This window comes from Ylistrum balloti, unplaced genomic scaffold (assembly GCF_031769215.1).
Source record: "Ylistrum balloti isolate Yb309-2 unplaced genomic scaffold, AGI_CSIRO_Ybal_v1 Utg370104, whole genome shotgun sequence".
In the NCBI taxonomy this organism is placed as follows: Eukaryota; Metazoa; Mollusca; class Bivalvia; order Pectinida; family Pectinidae; genus Ylistrum; species Ylistrum balloti.
In genome coordinates, this window is record NW_026782129.1 from 1,586,039 (window position 1) to 1,605,659 (window position 19,621).

The 19,621-nt window shown below is 32.1% G+C and overlaps 1 protein-coding gene across 5 annotated transcripts in view; it reads left to right on the top strand.

Moving 5' to 3' along the window:
• Window positions 1–19,621, top strand: part of LOC132550057 (CAP-Gly domain-containing linker protein 1-like) — an 83,975-nt gene that overhangs the window by 32,753 nt on the left and 31,601 nt on the right. For all 5 annotated transcript variants that reach the window (XM_060214056.1, XM_060214058.1, XM_060214057.1 and 2 more), the window contains 4 exons: window positions 3,825–3,882; window positions 4,348–4,431; window positions 6,330–6,397; window positions 8,936–9,024. In XM_060214056.1, coding sequence (XP_060070039.1) covers window positions 3,825–3,882; window positions 4,348–4,431; window positions 6,330–6,397; window positions 8,936–9,024 — 299 coding nt within the window. The remainder of the gene's footprint in view (window positions 1–3,824; window positions 3,883–4,347; window positions 4,432–6,329; window positions 6,398–8,935; window positions 9,025–19,621) is intronic.

The following is a 19,621-nucleotide window of genomic DNA, read 5'->3' on the forward strand; positions in this document are numbered from 1 at the left end:
TCATACATTAAAGTACAGCATTAATGATTTCTGGGTTTATCTTTCTACAGAAGAAGATGATTTTAAGCTGATTTGTGCATTGGTTTGGTGGATCCACTTTTTTTTTTTTACCATCATTCCTTACCACAACCTTACGTTACTCTTGTGATCTCTGTCAACTCAAAGCTCCTGTTTCATTTAGGACTATTTTTCAAAGAAAATGTTCCTATCAAAATTATACCATAATAAACCTTCACTAGTCAAGTCATAGAAGTTGGAGGTATATTGTATGTTTTATCCTACTTTTGTTATATGGAAAAATAATCAGAAATACATAAGTTAAAGTTTTAGAGGAAAAAATGGCTTTAAGTCTTTGGTGATGAATTACTTTCATTTTTGTGCTAAGATGGAAAAAAATAAGAATTGATAGAATGTATGTTTTCAAGTGACCTGAAAAACATTTGGTACAATTTAACAGATTTGTTTTCCATAAAAAAATGTTTTTTTCAATTTATATTCCTTTATATTGATATTGTCTATGTCGACTGATCATATTGAAACTTTTGAAACAGGATGGTAATTATATTTTGGTGTTTTTTTCCTGTCTCTATAGCGATATGGTCTGTGTCGACTGGAGGCTTTACTTGACTGGGATCATGTTAGCCCCTAAGTGTGTATATACTAATACTTTGTCAGCACAAAGGGAAGGTAAGGGAAAGACCACAACACTTTCCCTGCACGGCACCGCACTCAAAACAGGTCCCCTTTCTGGCTTGGAGTAACTTCCCCTTAATTTTAATTTTGGTGTATGCTGTTATGCTGTTTTTTAGTTAATTATTCAGTTAATTTCTGTAATTTGTGTACAGCCAAACTTCATTACTTAAGTCTTAGATGCTGCTGAGATATATTTTAGTTAATATTTGATATATATGTGGTCTTGTATACCAGAGTTTGTGTTAAGACATGTATATATCAATAGGAGGTTATGAGGTTGCCCATTTATATCACTGAAGTTTGGTTGTATTATAATCTTGCTTTCTTCTGCATATATATTAGCAAAGTTATTATAAATAGTACAGCTTGCAAACATAATTTAAGAAAATGCTGTTCTTGGATCATAATTTATCAAAAAGAGAGTAAATTCTGATATTTGGTACTTTTGGGATGTTTTTGTCTGTCTCTGTAATTTGGTAATGTCAATCATATTTTTAGTTTGAAAGTATTTGAAACGTTAAAATATAACTTGTTTTATCTGGAGAATCAGAATGTAGGTATTAGATATGAGTTGTGTGCTTGGACAAATGTTGACTAGTGGGATTGACTGTGGTATAATGTTGTGATGGCGTAGTATAGTTAGTTATGTAGAGAAGTGGGATTGGGGAAGGGTGTTAGTATATGTGTACAGGACTCAGCTCATTTAACACACTGGACATGACAGAATGAATGAAGAGCTGGAATGAAATTTTAGTTGAGAAATAATTTCAAATTATTTTTAAGAACTTCATTGGAATTTCTAAAAAAAATCAACAAGAATTTGGCTGGTTTGTTCAATACACTCAATGTTATAGTATTTTTGTATGAATGATTATACATATAATAGAAAAATTCCTTGCAAGAAGAGTAGGATCTACATATTTGATATTTTTCTTGTAATACTGTCTGTTGTACTGTGTCCTCTTTCTGTATTTTTCAATCTATTTTCAGCTGCAGTGGCTGTGATTTTTACATGGTCTACTTGATAGTGAATTACCTGTTGTTTCGTTATTTATTTTTTTTATGATTTCGTATTATTAGATTTCCTAATTTATGAGACTTATTCAGGTTCTCTTCACATCTAGAGTATACTTCTGCTTGTTGAAGATGTTGCAGTGTTGACTCTATGAACTGTCATTAATTTGACCTTGGTCCCAATCAGTTACAGTCCTTTTTGTTAAGTTACTGATCTCTGGACAAAAGCAATATTATGAAAATATCAAGAATAATATATTAACCAGAAACAAGCATTTTGTTCAAAACCTGTTTGTAGCCATTCAAAATCTGAAATTAATTAGTACTGATCACACTTATGTAGAAAAATCAATTCTACAGAGAAACTGTAGTGAATAGTTGAGTCATTTTAATGTCTGGTATCAAAATTTTGCTTCAATGTTTGTTTTATTTCACCTTTTTTTCACAATTTCATCTTCATTTAAAAATTTTGTAGAACAAAAAAAAAAAAAAAAACATCAGCAGTAGAAACTTTCTGCTGCCTCCTTTGATACAGGAAGTGAGGTAAATTCTAGATATATTTATGTACACCCTGGCACACACTGTAACTTGACATACAAATTTTGTGAAAAGAAACAGAGTTTGAACAACTGTCACTGTGCAAGAAATAAATGATGGGGCTGGGCAATGAGACTATGTACCATATAGACATGTACGTTGTATACCTATCTATCAGCAATATCTCATTTATGAGAGTAATTTAAGGATTTCTTGGATTTTGATGTATAAAGCTATGCATGATATAAGTCTACAACTGAAATATCTTTGACTGATGAAACACACCTTACATGATGTTTCAGGTGAATTTCCATCAATAATGCAAGGATGCTTTTCCACTTTTAAGATTTCTTATCAGCAAAGAAATATTCTAAATTTTGTGTGAATTTTGATACACTTTTATCATGAAAAATATCTAACTTGATATATAGTCACCAGCTTGTGCGATTTACTTAATTATGCGAACAAATGCCTTGCTGCTGAATATTTACAAAGAGGGTGTTGGTAAGGCCAAGTTAAAAAGAAGTCTTGGGACTTGAGATGTTTGGAATAAAATTTGAAAGAAAAAAATAAAGTTTTCTTTTACATTTAACATGACATGAATAATGCTTGTTCAGTAACCGTTAACATTTTGAGTGTGAAAGATTAAAACTTTTAAAGTCAGCCTCATTATGAAAAAATTTAATATCTATTATCAATTTTTAACTTGGCCTTGTTTTGAGATAAAAGTCCAGAGACCATTAACAGTGCAAATATAGATATCTATGTGATATTTCAGCCACTCATTTCAATTTTAGAAAAACAAATTCAAATACAAAGGCAAGCTGTTACGTTTAATAGGTATAGATATATTGTAAAAAAAATTGGGGAGAAAAGCACAATGATCCAGAATTTAATCCGTAATTGAAAAGATGACATATTTTTTGTAACCTTTTTTCGGATGGACATGGGATGAGCTTTTTTAGAGTCTGCATATATTTTCCAATATTAGAAAATTCCTGCAGTTCAAACACATCAGGGAGATAAAAACGAAGATTCCTACAATTTTGAAATTTGAGGATTTACTCTATCTTTATTGTAAAAGAGGAAGTGTAAGAAGGTTTCTTTGTAAACTTACAAAATCCAGAAATGGTCATAACATTTACAATTTTTTGTGCAATAATGCACTGGAATTTTATATGAAGAAAGTTGGCTGAGATTGCATGGTTAGAGGGATGTAGAATTAACAGAAACAAATGTAAAAATCCTGTCTTTGGAGAATAATTTTAACAAAAGAAAGTTAAAAGAGAAAGAAAACTTAAAAGGAATGAGAAAAAAAGCAAAAGAAATCTTAAAAGGATGTCTGGGAGTGTTATCTTATTAAAGTAAAGCGAAAAAAATGGTGCGTACATATAAAAATATATCCTTTATTCTGCATAATAATGCTTATCTGCTTATCTTCATGTCTTAGTGTATATGAGTACATGGTTCTGGAAAAGGTTACTGAAAGCCAAGAAAAAATACAAAAAATAGGGAAAATTTTGGGAAGTGATATGTCAATGTTTTTCATTGTTACTGTAATTGAAACTTTTGCCCCCCAGAATGAAGAAGCCAAAACCAGCACAATACGCAGACAAAAATTACAGGAAACTATTGACAGTAAGTTCACCAATACTTTTCATCTCTGAGGGTTAAATTTCATTCTCACTGTTTTACTATAGATAGAGAAATACCATCTACTCAGATTTTAATGGTGAAGGAGTAATTTTAGGTTGAAACATCATAAGACTTCTTTACTTTCTACCTGTTGAAAGTACATACATGAGATTGCTCTTCAGGTCAAAGTCTATGATGTTTTCCAGATGTGTCAAGTGCTTCTGACTCTTAATTATTTCTGTTTTGTCATCCGCACATTTAATGTCCATTTCATGTTCTTGTTCACTTGAAGGAATTTTCTTATGATTTTCTACATAATCTGATGCTTTCAAAATATCAAATATGAATAAATTTGTAATGTTATTCATAATTACATTATCAAAATATAGGTATGATTATTCCCTAACTGGTGTTTCTAGAGGATTAGTATTTTTCCTAGTATGTCAAATTATCTGCTTTGTCTTACAGATTTGACAGCACAACTTGCAAATAGTGGTGATGCATCTAACAGTCTTAACACAGAAATACAGAAACTCAAATCACAAATCTCAGGTAAGTAACACAGAAATACAGAAACTCAAATCACAAATCTCAGGTAAGTAACACAGAAATACAGAAACTCAAATCACAAATCTCAGGTAAGTAACACCAAAGTAAAAAAAAACTCAAATTACAAAACTCAGGTATAATACAGAAACTCAAATCACAAATCTCAGGTAAGTAACACAGAAATACAGAAACTCAAATCACAAATCTCAGGTAAGTAACACAGAAATACAGAAACTCAAATCACAAATCTCAGGTAAGTAACACAGAAATACAGAAACTCAAATCACAAATCTCAGGTAAGTAACACAGAAATACAGAAACTCAAATCACAAATCTCAGGTAAGTAACACAGAAGTAAAAAACTCAAATCACAAAACTCAGGTATAACACAGAAATACAGAAACTCAAATCACAAATCTCAGGTAAGTAACACAGAAATACAGAAACTCAAATCACAAATCTCAGGTAAGTAACACAGAAATACAGAAACTCAAATCACAAAACTCAGGTAAGTAACACAGAAATTAAAAAACTCAAATTACAAAACTCAGGTATAATACAGAAACTCAAATCACAAATCTCAGGTAAGTAACACAGAAATACAGAAACTCAAATCACAAATCTCAGGTAAGTAACACAGAAATACAGAAACTCAAATCACAAATCTCAGGTAAGTAACACAGAAATACAGAAACTCAAATCACAAAACTCAGGTAAGTAACACAGAAATTAAAAAACTCATATTACAAAACTCAGGTAAGTAACACAGAAATTAAAAAACTCAAATTACAAAACTCAGGTATAATACAGAAACTCAAATCACAAATCTCAGGTAAGTAACACAGAAATTAAAAAAAAAAAACTCAAATTACAAAACTCAGGTATAATACAGAAACTCAAATCACAAATCTCAGGTAAGTAACACAGAAATACAGAAACTCAAATCACAAATCTCAGGTAAGTAACACAGAAATACAGAAACTCAAATAAAAAAAGAAATTAAAAAACTCATATTACAAAACTCAGGTATAATACAGAAACTCAAATCACAAATCTCAGGTAAGTAACACAGAAATTAAAAAACTCATATTACAAAACTCAGGTATAATACAGAAACTCAAATCACAAATCTCAGGTAAGTAACACAGAAATAAAAAAACTCATATTACAAAACTCAGGTATCATACAGAAACTCATATTACAAAACTCAGGTAAGTAACACAGAAATAAAAAAACTCATATTACAAAACTCAGGTATCATACAGAAACTCATATTACAAAACTCAGGTAAGTAACACAGAAATAAAAAAAAATCAGATTACAAAAGTCAGGTAAGTAATGCAGAAATAAAAAAATTCAGATGACAAAGCTCAGGTAAACAATACACAGAAAATTGAGACCCAACATCCAGCGGAAATTCTACAAATGTTGGTAGTCTTCCAGAGATGGATAACTAGACAACATCTGCCAGAATGTTCAGTAACCAATAAATTCTGCTGAATCTTCTGACAAATGTTGTCTGGTTACATCTACCAGTAAATCTTAAATAAGTAATGCATAATTACAGAATTTAACCTTATCCAGAATTATCTCACTATATGGAAATCTTTTTTTCAAATGTTTACTATGTTGAAACTAGATTTGTTCATTGAAACTGAAATCAGAGTTGTTTGTCACTGTACTAAAATGACCGCTGTTCAACAATATCGAAAATATTGGCAGTTCTATGAATTTTAAGTCAACTGTACTCAAATTTTGTTGATACCTTAGCTTTTTCATCAGCCACATTAAAATAACACCAATTATTAACACTAAACCTACATCTTGTCTAGTTTCTTTGATATGATTATTGTACAAACTGTAATGCATGACTTAATTCTTCTGTTTATTTATGTGCGTAGATTTACAACGACAACTGGACTCCAGCAAGGATAAAGAACAACAACTGACAGATGAGAAGAACCAGCTTGTAAGTACAATGATTACCTTTTTCATTTAACACCTGTATCACCACACACCTGTATCTAATGTAATAGGGCTAGGGTCATCATATATATATACTAAGTAGGGCTACATGTAAACTATAGGCCAGACATCATTCTAATGTCTACAGACATTTTCTATATCAAACAGTAAGACTAGTTTGCACTATTGTCTTCTTTCTGATCCTGTAAAAAGATGTAAAGGACCTTTTTTTGTATTATAAACTCAATTTGTGATTAGATTTTTTCCTGTCTTTGGTATTTCCTATATATATTCAGTAGAAGTTTCCCTCCTTCCCTGCTATTCCTATCATTGTAGGGTGGGTTGCTTTTGTTTGTTGTCCCGATGCTAGCAGAAACAACCTGAGTATACTGAGGCTTTTCACAATAAACTTGAGACAAATATGTGAAATATTATATATACACATTAAAAAAATGAAAGTTTTAATGATCTTATCATTATAACAAGACATGTTCTGAAATTAAATTTTTAAAGAATTATTTAAAATTACATGGAGATTCATAGTCACTTGTAAACTGTTTAATATATTTGTTGATGTCTTTTTAAATCTGTCTTTTAATCCTAATTATGTATGAAATTGTCCAACAGTTTAAGTAATAGACACAACAAATTAAAGAATTTCATTTTTTTGAATAAGTAAAAACAAATATCAGTTTTGAAAAAAAAAAAAAAATTTTTCTACCTGTAACATTTTCCTGCCATTCTATATTTCTATCTCTCCTAATGGTTGTGGTCCTGATGATCATCTGCTCAAGATGAAAAATGAAAATTTCAAAAATTATCATCTTAAGATTTCCAAATGACCAAAAATATCTTCAAAACTCATTTAACATCAACAGTGAACATTTCAAATGCTCCATTCTAGTTTCTGATCGTACCTATAAATGTTTGAAGCAATGAAATTTATTAGAAATAATAAAAAACCAAAAAGATTTTGAAAGAAAGGACTTATTAGACAGGATATTTCAAATTTGTTTGAATTAAAAATACTTTCCTTTTGATGTTGAATAGATAAAAGAAACATTTAGCTTTTTCAGTAAATTGTCTTTATTCTTAATCGAAAACTATAACAAAAACATGAACATACTGATTAGCATGTGAGACAGATCACCTCCTATTTCATCATCGTTAAGATCTTATAGGTTCCTACACATACTTTGCCTGTGGTGTTGTAAGCAGTGTTGTCAATGGTGCATTCTGTGACCATTTATACATACATATGTTCCATTGTATGGCCGTTTGGTTGGTCTGTGGTCATTTTGTACTCATTATTCTTGGAGTCTGCTAGAATGTATGGTCATTTGTTTGAATGGTATTTTTTGTATTGCTTATCTACCTTTCTGTGAAATTCAATTTTTTTTCAAAAAAATCCCCATTTGGGGTTTCATTTTCTAAAAATTTGCCACGATTTTGGAATATTTCATCGTAGAAAATGCATTTCTGTTTCTGTAAATTTAATATGTATTTATATGATATAACGTGTTTCAGCTTTATTTTGTGATTGTGTATAGCTAGATGCTTTTGTTGGTGTTTGATATGTAACTTGTAAAAATGTCTTAAAAGTGGGATAACGTTTCATTACAGAAACAGAAATGTATATTTGCCTGTATTTTTTTCAGCATATTTTGAGTTACATTATTGCAGATATTTTCTACACCAATAATTTGTTATTTTCTTTACGTTGAAATATTTTGCTTCAGTTTAGTTTTGGAGTTTTTGGTTATTTCTTTACCCGCTTTTGTTGAGCTCCTGTGCCCATGAATGGTTGCCTCCCCTTGATCGTATCATCCTTTGCTGTCATTGCTTATAGTGTTTTATATATGACAGGCTAAGTTTATGTTCAATTCATTTTCATTCAAATGACGCTCAGTCAGAACAAGCAAACACTTTTCAATTTCTTGGTAACTTTATTTCTTAAAACATCAATATATTCTTTTGAGAGAAAAAGAAGTTTTGACATAAAATATCATAGTGTTAGCTTTATCAATTAACGTCTTAGGTATAAATTATTATATCAGCTTTGAATGAGAATAAATCTTCATATTAAGATACCGGGTAAAGTTACTTTTTAAGATATCTGAAAATAGTAAAAAGCATCTAAGTGTTAAATAAAAAGGTCAAGAAATTTGGGATGTTTGTCTTACGTTAGATAGACTAAGAAATCGTCATCTAGACTCTTTCATCCCTATACTGTTATTGTAGCTTAGACATTTTTTCAATGTATGAACCGCACTCTTCACTTTCTCAGCAGAAACCAAAGTCTTATTACGACCCTTCCACACGCCATTTTATCAGGTAACCTGTTAAAGAAAATAGACATCTCTCTGTAGCGTCAACTATAGTCAGATTTTTCTTCTTTCTTTTATTATCATTAAAAATTAACCCATCATTTTCACTTAACATCAATCTGGGCACATGATCTCATTCTCATAATTATTAATCCTAATTCTAATATTTTTATGATTCATCATTATGTTTCTGCCCTGATCTTTGCCGTTCAAAGGAACTACAAATGAGCGATATGATGAGAAACTCCGGTGATAGCTCAAAACGTCTTTCTCTGATGAACGATCAACTCACAGAGAGGAATAGGTTAGTCTTGTTTTTGTGCATCACTTTTGTTTGTGTTTGATTGTTTTTGTTTGTGTTTCTTGGTTTTGTTTGCTGTGGCATTATTTGATTATGTTAAACCTATGCAAAAGAACATCTAATATTTGGTTTCAGAACAAAAAAGAGTCTGCTTTCTGACTAATAATTTTTTCATATTCATACATATATCTTTTTTTTTATAATTTAAATTAATCAAGTATTGTCAAGATTAAAAAAATGTTTACTACTTAAAAGTATTATTACAAATGCTTTTGATTCATTTATTTCTAATACCAAATTATATAATAATAATTAAAAACTAAATTAAACAGAGTGTTACCTCCCTTATAAGCTTTCATGATTGTGTTCTTTTCCAAGGGTTGTTTTAGCTATTGGGTTTGTGGTTGATTTATAGCACTCCTCTTCAGAGCTGCCTGTTTTGACTGCATGTTTCCATGTGGTGTTTCATTGTCATTCTTTGTTGTGTACCTTGTCGTTGATTGTCGTGTACATTATGTGTGTTATGTATCTTGGCAATAGCAGTTGTATATAAAACTTCACCAATATAATTTCTGATGAAATTTTCTTTTGAGAAGCTAAAAAATTGGCAATACTTTTTGGTTAAGCTTTACTTTAGCAAAATGCTTGTTTTCTAATTTATTTCTTTATGTTTAATTCAATTGACCAAATTGATTTCTTATTTTGAAGAAGTTGTGGAACATTGTTGAATTGGAATTCAAAACAAGTTCAAGTTCACAAAAATAGTGGTTACAAAAACATTTGTTAAAATTCAAAATACTTTGTATAAGCAGAGTGGTTACAAAAACTGAAAATATACTTTGTTTTGTACCTATGACAATATTGCATTTGCTGCAAAAGATACATTTCAGACACAGCTTTTTGTTATTTCATTTTACAGCTGTTCAATATTAACAGAGAGCTAACATACGTTTGACATTGTGAGATGTAAACTAGAGCCAGTGCATATAACAGCCAGGTCTAACTGTGACTTCCTAACATAACCTCATTCGTACAAAATACTGGGAAGATCAGTTTCGTATAGCACAAGTTTGATAACTTATTTATCAGGGTGCCATAATTCTGGGTCCAGTAATTACTTATCAGGTTGTACAGTTATATCTCATGGTTTTGTTTATGGTTAGGAGTAAAGTTTTAAATATGACAACAGCTAGAATATTTAGAGGAAGAAAGAAATAATAAGAATGCTTTGCAAAATTGCATGTATTTTCAAAATCAAGGTATGGAATTTTGTTAACACTGAATTTTTATGGCACAAATAACCTGTTCATGTAAAAACTAACAAATGATTGTATATGTCTATAATTGGCACAAAATGTATGGAATAAGATACACTTCAGATATGATTATAGACACTTATACCTAATTACGTTATACATTGCACTGCTTATCTTATTACCAGCATTATAACTACTTAAAAAACCTAAACCATGTAACTTTACTCCTGATTAAATGTTGGTGAAGGAATTTTAAAAAAAAATGACATATATATTTAACATAAAGGTGTTGGAAGCACTCTACATTCTTGATAACAGGGAAAAATAAAACTGATCAATTTCAGGTAAAGCTTACTGAAGATCAACGTCTTGGAGATGAAAGGACAATTATATTTTACCATTACTATATTCTTAAGTTATAATATGTGTTGAAATGATGATGCTGATGAAAGCATATTTCTCAGTGTATTTAGGATATTGAAACTGGTGATTATATAAGAAGATATCCAAATTATTATTCATGTATATGTAAATATGAATGTACAAATCATAATAATTTATATATGATATGCTAAAAGTTTGATAGACTTTTCTCAAGCAGATTTAATTATAAGTTGATTTATGTGAAAGTACTTTGCTTTTAATTAACAAATTCAGAATGCTGGATTTAATTATAGATTTATTTAGATGAAGGTACTGTGCATTTGATTACCAAATTAGGAATGTAGGGTCAGTGACCTTTGTCAATCCTGATAACTTGAATTTGAATAAAGTTTTATTTCATATTTATCATAACGCTCCAAACCAAAGTAATAATGAACATGTAAGAAATGGGTTAACAGGTACATGTTGAAGCATTGGATGGTTAGAGTTGTCTTTAAGCTCTCAGTAAGTCAGATAAGGACTTCACCAGCAGCTTCAGCCACTCTTCATCATTATCTAATCAAAGGTCTGTCCTGTTACATGTCAGGACTGTAGAGTATATATGGTTGGTAAAATCTAATACACTTAGGACATCACGGTTGAGGCTTGTATTGATTTTACAGACTGAATCACTGTGTGTACTGTGTAAGACTGGAATCTGCAGGTGACCTCATTCCAGCAAAATTCATGTACAGCAGACTCCTAATTAAAATTAGAAGGCAATGTTCCTGGTCATGTACTAAAGTTATGATGTACTATGACTGTACATTAGTCTGATAAGTACTGGGACCGTCTCTTAAATATATATCCAAGATTCAGATATCTGGATGTTTCTGGTGATTATGTAACATGGTATCATTCCAAGCTTCAGATATCTGGATGTTTCTGGTGATCATGTAACATGGTATCATTAAAGCTTCAGATATCTGGATGCTTCTGGTGATTATGTAACATGGTATCAATCCAAGCTTCAGATATCTGGATGCTTCTGGTGATTATGTAACATGGTATCAATCCAAGCTTCAGATATCTGGATGTTTCTGGTGATTACGTAACATGGTATCATTAAAGCTTCAGATATCTGAATGTTTCTGGTGATTATGTAACATGGTATCATTCCAAGCTTCAGATATCTGGATGTTTCTGGTGATTATGTAACATGGTATCATTAAAGCTTCCGATATCTGGATGCTTCTGGTGATTATGTAACATGGTATCATTCCAAGCTTCAGATATCTGGATGTTTCTGGTGTTTTTGTAACATGGTATCATTAAAGCTTCCGATATCTGGATGTTTCTGGTGATCATGTAACATGGTATCATTCCAGGCTTCAGATATCTGGATGTTTCTGGTGATTATGTAACATGGTATCATTAAAGCTTCAGATATCTGGATGCTTCTGGTGATTATGTAACATGGTATCATTCCAAGCTTCAGATATCTGGATGTTTCTGGTGATTATGTAACATGGTATCATTAAAGCTTCAGATATCTGAATGTTTCTGGTGTTTATGTAACATGGTATCATTCCAAGCTTCAGATATCTGGATGTTTCTGGTGATTATGTAACATGGTATCATTCCAAGCTTCAGATGTCTGGATGTTTCTGGTGATTATGTAACATGGTATCATTCCAAGCTTCAGATGTCTGGATGTTTCTGGTGTTTTTGTAACATGGTATCATTAAAGCTTCCGATATCTGGATGTTTCTCTTGATTATGTAACATGGTATCATTCCAAGCTTCAGATATCTGGATGTTTTTGGTGTTTATGTAACATGGTATCATTCCAAGCTTCAGATATCTGGATGTGTCTGGTGATTATGTAACATGGTATCAATCCAAGCTTCAGATATTTGAATGTTTCTGGTGTTTATGTAACATGGTATCATTAAAGCTTCAGATATCTGGATGTTTCTGGTGTTTTTGTAACATGGTATCATTCCAAGCTTCAGATATCTGAATGTTTCTGGTGTTTATCGAACATGGTGTCATTAAAGCTTCAGATATCTGGATGTTTCTGGTGATTACGTAACATGGTATCATTCCAAGCTTCAGATATCTGGATGTTTCTGGTGTTTTTGTAACATGGTATCATTCCAAGCTTCAGATATCTGGATGTTTGTGGTGATTATGTAACATGGTATCATTCCAAGCTTCAGATATCTGGATGTTTCTGGTGATTACGTAACATGGTATCATTAAAGCTTCAGATATCTGAATGTTTCTGGTGTTTATGTAACATGGTGTCATTAAAGCTTCAGATATCTGGATGTTTCTGGTGTTTTTGTAACATGGTATCATTCCAAGCTTCAGATATCTGGATGTTTCTGGTGATTATGTAACATGGTATCATTCCAAGCTTCAGATATCTGGATGTTTCTGGTGATTACGTAACATGGTATCATTCCAAGCTTCAGATATCTGGATGCTTCTGGTGATTACGTAACATGGTATCATTCCAAGCTTCAGATATCTGGATGTTTCTGGTGATTACGTAACATGGTATCATTCCAAGCTTCAGATATATGATTGTTTCTGGTGATTATGTAACATGGTATCATTCCAAGCTTCAGATATCTGGATGTTTCTGGTGATTATGTAACATGGTATTATGATGTATTCAGGTTGGATATCTGATGTAACAAAGTAAGATGTATATGTTATATTCTGGCTGTTATTATCTTACCGTTTAGGGTCATGTAAGAAATGTGAGAGACATGTCACAGCTATGACGATATTGATACATGACTGTAGTTGTTGGGTTGGGAAAATTATTGGTCATAACTGAATAGTTTCTTGCACTGAAAAAATAAACAAATTATGTCAGGCCAAGAAGTGTGGTTTATCATGATAATCTGCGAAATGTCTAGGATGTGTTAGTGCATTGCTCTCTTTACATTGGTTCTCTTTGTTATTGTTGCAACTTGAATCTATTTGGAATTGACCTGATTCATCTTGTGCTTTTAGAATTGATTGGCTCTTATTCAAAATTAAATCGTGCAGAAAAGTAGAATATATTCAAGGGAAATGTTTTAGTATGGTTGAAAACCGTCTAAGTCCCAAGAGATCCTGCATGTATAGTCATAGTGTACCAGGCTGTCTCTCATCCTTAAAGATAGCGTATAGTTCCAATATAACAGTGCTGTGGTATATCATCCTGTTGTCAGTAATGGATCTTGTCTGACAAGCCTGACTGCTGATTATAGTGTGATAGCTGGCTATGTTACACTTTTAAATAAACTGTGTTCCAGAATTGCCAAAACAGATCAATAACTACAACATAGATATAAATAAAACGTCGGATGAATGTAAGTTTTGTACTTTTGATTGGCGTGTTTGTTTTATGTTTAGGAAGAAGCCAGCTGGTTGATGTCAAATAAGTAACACTTTCAAACCTTTCTTCAAAGTATTTTTCATCATCTGCAGATTCTTTACTTTATATACTTTGGTTAGAGATATTGGAATAAAGCTCTAGGCTCCAATACCGAGTTAAGTTTTGATATCTAAAAGGTTTAACAGGAGGTCAAGGGTTAGATAATAGAGATGATTGGGCCTATTGCAGTAAAACAGGAAGACTTTATTATTGCTCCTGTTCATAATCAATTTTCACTGATAACCAAATAAAGGTAAACCAAACACCATATCAAACTTCTCAACTAACTCAAGTTTTGATACCTTAAGGTGTGACAGGAGGTCAAGGGTTAGAGAATAGAGATGATGGGGCCTATTGCAATAAAATAGGAAGACTTTATTATTGCTCCTGTTCATAACCAAATAAGGGTAAACCAAACACCAGACCAAACTCATCAGCTAATTCAAGTTTTGATACCTAAAGGTGTGACAGGAGGTCAAGAGTTAGAGAATAGAGATGATGGGGCCTATTGCAGTAAAACAGAAAGACTCTATTATTGCTCCTGTTCATAATCAGTTTTCACTGATAACCATATAAGGGTAAACCAAACATCAGACCAAACTTCTCCACTAACTCATACATTTAGTGTAGTATTTAGCCCTTTCCATTTTCTTGCCACTCCTCATTGTTGAAGCCATTTCTTTCCTCTACTTTATTTCCTAAGGCCTCTTACTCTCACAGTTTTACTACTGTTCCATATTGTTTATCTTGGTGAATAATTGGGAAAATAGTGAAATTTCACAACTGCCCACAATAGAGTGGCCGTTGTAGAGTGCAGTTTGACTTTTCGAGAATTTTAAATGACCAGATGTAATTACCATGGGGCTGAGATATTGTGATTTGAAGGTCCCCACTTGTACTGAGTGATTCTAGAACCAAGTGTTTAGCTGATAAAAAGGAACACTCCAGCAGGACATTTTTTATGTGTACAGAATCCTTGTTTCCTACAAATTGTACTCTCCTGGCGGATAGTTCTGATGTATTGCTGGGACTTTTTACACATACACCACAGACTAATCTGTTGGTTTGTAGGAATATCAATTGATAATAAGGAGGAAAAAAGACTATATTTTGATTAGATATGCTCTCCCAAATAAAAAGCCATGGCAGATCACTCAGTTTTTATTGTTGATGTGGACTTTTGACATTGGAAATCTACCACTGTACATAACACTCCACAAATTCAGAATAAAAAGGTCCATATTTGTGTGCCACTTCTGTTTTTGACATTATTATCTACACTTGTTAGCTGTAACTAGATTTTATGAAAGACTTTTTCAGAATATTAATTCCTACACCTTGATAACATTATAGGGCAGAGTCCATGTGTTAGTGTTTCCCATTGATCTGATCCAAAAATTTTTTCATCATGATAGACCTTGAGTTGTGGCTCTGTTACCCTAATGCAGAATGTCAAAAACTCATCAAATCTATGGCTATATATAGAGGAATGCTATATGTACACCATTATATCAGATATAGGTCACTGTGACCCGTGTTCTCTTCTTCACTGAATTTTATTGTGCTTCACATTCAGCACAGTACACCCACGCTTCAATTTTGTTACTATTTGATCAAAGTATGAGCAAATCAATACATGTTGTACGAGTATTTTTCAGTTAAGTAAGGGAAGATGATACATATTGTTTGACATTGTCATACCATACTCAAGCATATCTACCTATGTAGAATAATGACTACTGTAAGTGGCAGTTCAATCAGCTTGCAGTATGAAATAGTTTAAAAAGTGTCATTATGTCAGATTTAGAGAAATATACTTGCTATGCATTATTTCAGAAAAATAGAATTTTATTCTATAGAGACTTAATGTTCTGTATAATGTGTGAATCTTAAGCCAGATGTTATATATAGACCTAAACTTCCATTGGATAACATTTCTATTGAATTCGTGAATTAAAATGATAATTCCTACTTTACAGTTAAGTTTTTCTTCAGGGGATAAAACACGCTAGCTACATTTGTTGTAAGTATCATCTTAGTGGGATTGATATGATTGTATGTCAGAACTGGAATAGAATCTTGAAAGTTCCCAGTGATCAAACAAACTAGAGGCTGTTTAATTGCTTTTACAAGGTTACAAGGCATCTCATATAGCATGTAGACAAATAGAGTTATTGTATAATACTGTAGACTAGTTACTGTGCCATTATATTTTAGTATATATCAATGGATGTTGGTAGACTTTGAATGATTTAGTTTCTTTTACGAGAATATCAACGAAATATTAACTACAGATAGAAGTTTGGATAATCAAATTTTAGATATTAATTTTTGGCTCATTCTTGATATAATCAAACATTTGTGATTGATGATTGTTCTTTTAAGGACTTTCGATAATTATATCGTTTACATGAATGGAAGTCATTAGTTTGTAATTCAGTTAAAGAGATATTTTGACTTCGGGATGTAATTTAAATCTAATAACGTAGCTGTTTAGACAAAATATCTAGGAAATGCAAAATGTATCTGCAATAGCCACGTAGCATCAGAAACTAGACACCTTGATAATTAGCATGTGATCAGTCACCATGGTTACCTCAACCACAACAGCATGCATCAATTACTTCAGATATGATTGTTATTGAATCGACTTATTAGTATTGTAGTTTAGAATAAGATATTGATGTGCAATTGGAATCCTGGGTTAAAAGAGCTGTGTTTTAGTGTTATTAATGTTTAAAGACTTCACACAGCTCTCATCTAGTACTTCTTGATCTCTTTACATTTCAAAATGTTACCATTGTTAGAGGGAAAAAATAGACATTGTGTGTGTGTGGGGGGGGGGGTGTTAATTCTTTTAATCTTTGGGTACTTTCCTTTACGAAATCCCAAAGTTTGTTAAACTCAGTAATACTGTAAAAGTCTGGTAACAGAGCATATCAAGGGCAAAACTTCACTGTGTGTAGAGAAGTGATTTTAAAAACAAAACAAGTGATCATTTTACCTGTCTGAGTGGATAGAGAGAGATGACGATTACTTTTGTCGTCTCATAAGACCTCTCATACTTACTGCTTACATTTTCTGTCAATTTTGAAATACATGTCAAATAAAAATTATAAAATAAAAACAAGGAAAATAAAGAAAGTATGTTATTTTCAATTTATAGTAATTGATTAGATGGAATTCAGTGTATATGACTCTATGCTGAATGGAAACAGCACTATAGTGTGACCTTGCTACATGCATGAAGATATAGGTTATTATAGACAATAATCTGATTTGTATCAATTATTCACATTGTACACAGTATTTGGGAGTGATGATATTTCATGTTTGATTAATAATTCCATACATATAAACAGGACATGATTAGAATATTACTGAACGTGCCAACTAGATAGCTTAAAACAGGATCAAGGTCCAAGGAGGAATGTCATTCCTTGATACTCATACTTATTCTCATACTAATTCATGATATAAATTCTCTGTAACTCAGTCATTCATTTCAGGATCCCTGACTTCCCTTCAGGTGCATTCTCAGTGGCATTGATTTTCAGATATGAAGGTAAAAGGTCAAGGTCACTGTTGCTACAGTTTCTATACCTAATTTTGATGTCTTCGATGATAACTTGGCTTATGTAACCTCATATGAAGATCCATGATGCAAGGTTTGATGCTGTCTTACCCATAGCTGTCTGTGTCTGTTAGGAAGTTGAGATACAAACTGGTCTGTGCTGACATGGTTGTGTCCATGGGCAAGACACTTTACCCTGATTGTTCTGGATGGCATTCGGCACGTCATGCATATATTGTTCAGTGAGGTTGCCACCAGCTGACCTTTGGAGGGTCTGCCTCATTGGCACTGAATGAGGGATAAACCCTACAAAACAAAGTTGATGTCTTAAGTTCAGATATCAAGGTGTCTTACTACATGAATAATTGAAAAGTAGTTTCTGCACTATAATTTGAGTTCCCTTTTGCAAATCTAGTTTAAACCAATGATGTGTTCTCTCTGAAATCGTTTGCTTGCAGTTACTGTTCAGATGTGATGGTCATTGGTCAGATTTCTGTTATTATGAATAGAAAACTTTCTACACAATATAATTTGTTGCCTTTGCCTAATAAATCTCAAGCCAAAAAAAATATTTTTAGAATTGATTTGGGTGCCACATGCATTTTGATAAAATAATTGTGATAAATTACCATTGGAAGAGAGTTCATATAAAAAGGATAAACTATTTTAACTATGCTCCTGCCATGTTAAGATGTAGATGAGGGGAAGCATCCAATATAGAATCATTGTCATATTTACCCAATAGTATCATAACATCAGGTTCATCCTATCATATTAAGGTGATCATAGGTCAAGGTTAAAGTGTCAAAGGTCAAATTATGATTTGGCATGAGAGCATTCATTTTAAGACATTTTCTAGTTTATTAAAAGAATACTTGAATTCCTGAAAGATGTGATGCATTTTATGTATTGAGAGTTTTTATATTGGTTTTACAAAAGATCATAGAATTCATGAATAAGGGTCACCACATCAATTGATGAAAATGTTGATCTCTGAGAAAATAAAGCATAAGAACAGATATGTATGTACTTATTCCAGACACACAGCTCAGCAGTGTCCACAACGGTAGGAATCCAGTTTTTCAGTGTGTGCCTAACTTCTGCCCTTATTTGTTTATAATGTTTTGCACTTGATGAAGTTTTCAGGAAAAAAAATGTATTTCTTCCAACTTTTAAAACAAAACAAAAAAACCTGACTAATTATGCCTGTAATGTTCACCTCAAACTCTTCACAGTGATTTTTCAGAATTACACATCACGATATAATAAAGATATCCCTCAGAGTTCACCTGAAGTGTCACTATTTTCTGAACCTTTGCAGTTGAAATTTTCTGAGAACTTACTTTCAGTTTTCAAATGTTGATTTTTTCCTTGGTGTTCTTGTTCAGTTGTTAAACCCAAAGTCTCAATTGAACAACTTTTAGTTTCTAAATATTGCAAACATTTTTTTACTAGAATTGGCTTGCCAGAAAACAAAATAATATTCTGAAAAGCTGGTCATGTGCTTTCATAAGGGAAGATAACCCACATTGTCACAACTACTCTTTTTTTTTATTTCACAAAACATTGCCAACTCCTATTAAAAGTTTCTGTCAGATTCCAGACAGCTTCACACATTACATTTATAATAATGATATTTATGAGTTTAACATCAAAATTAGATCCATGGATCCTTGTTGTATATGTTTTCTGTAAATTCATACTTTTTAGGTCGCCTAAGCCAAAGGCTCATGGTGACCTATTGCCATCACGATTTGTCTGTCGTCGTGCGTCATGCGTCGTTAACTTTTCACATATTTGACTTCTTCTCAAGAACCACTGAATAGATTTTGACCAAACTTGGCACAAAGCATCCCCATGGGAAGCCACTTTAAGTTTGCGAAGAAAAAGGGTGTGGCCCCAATAGGGACCTCAGGAGGGGGAAAAAGGGGGTAAAATTAGGTAAATCTTTAAAAATCTTCTTCTCATGAA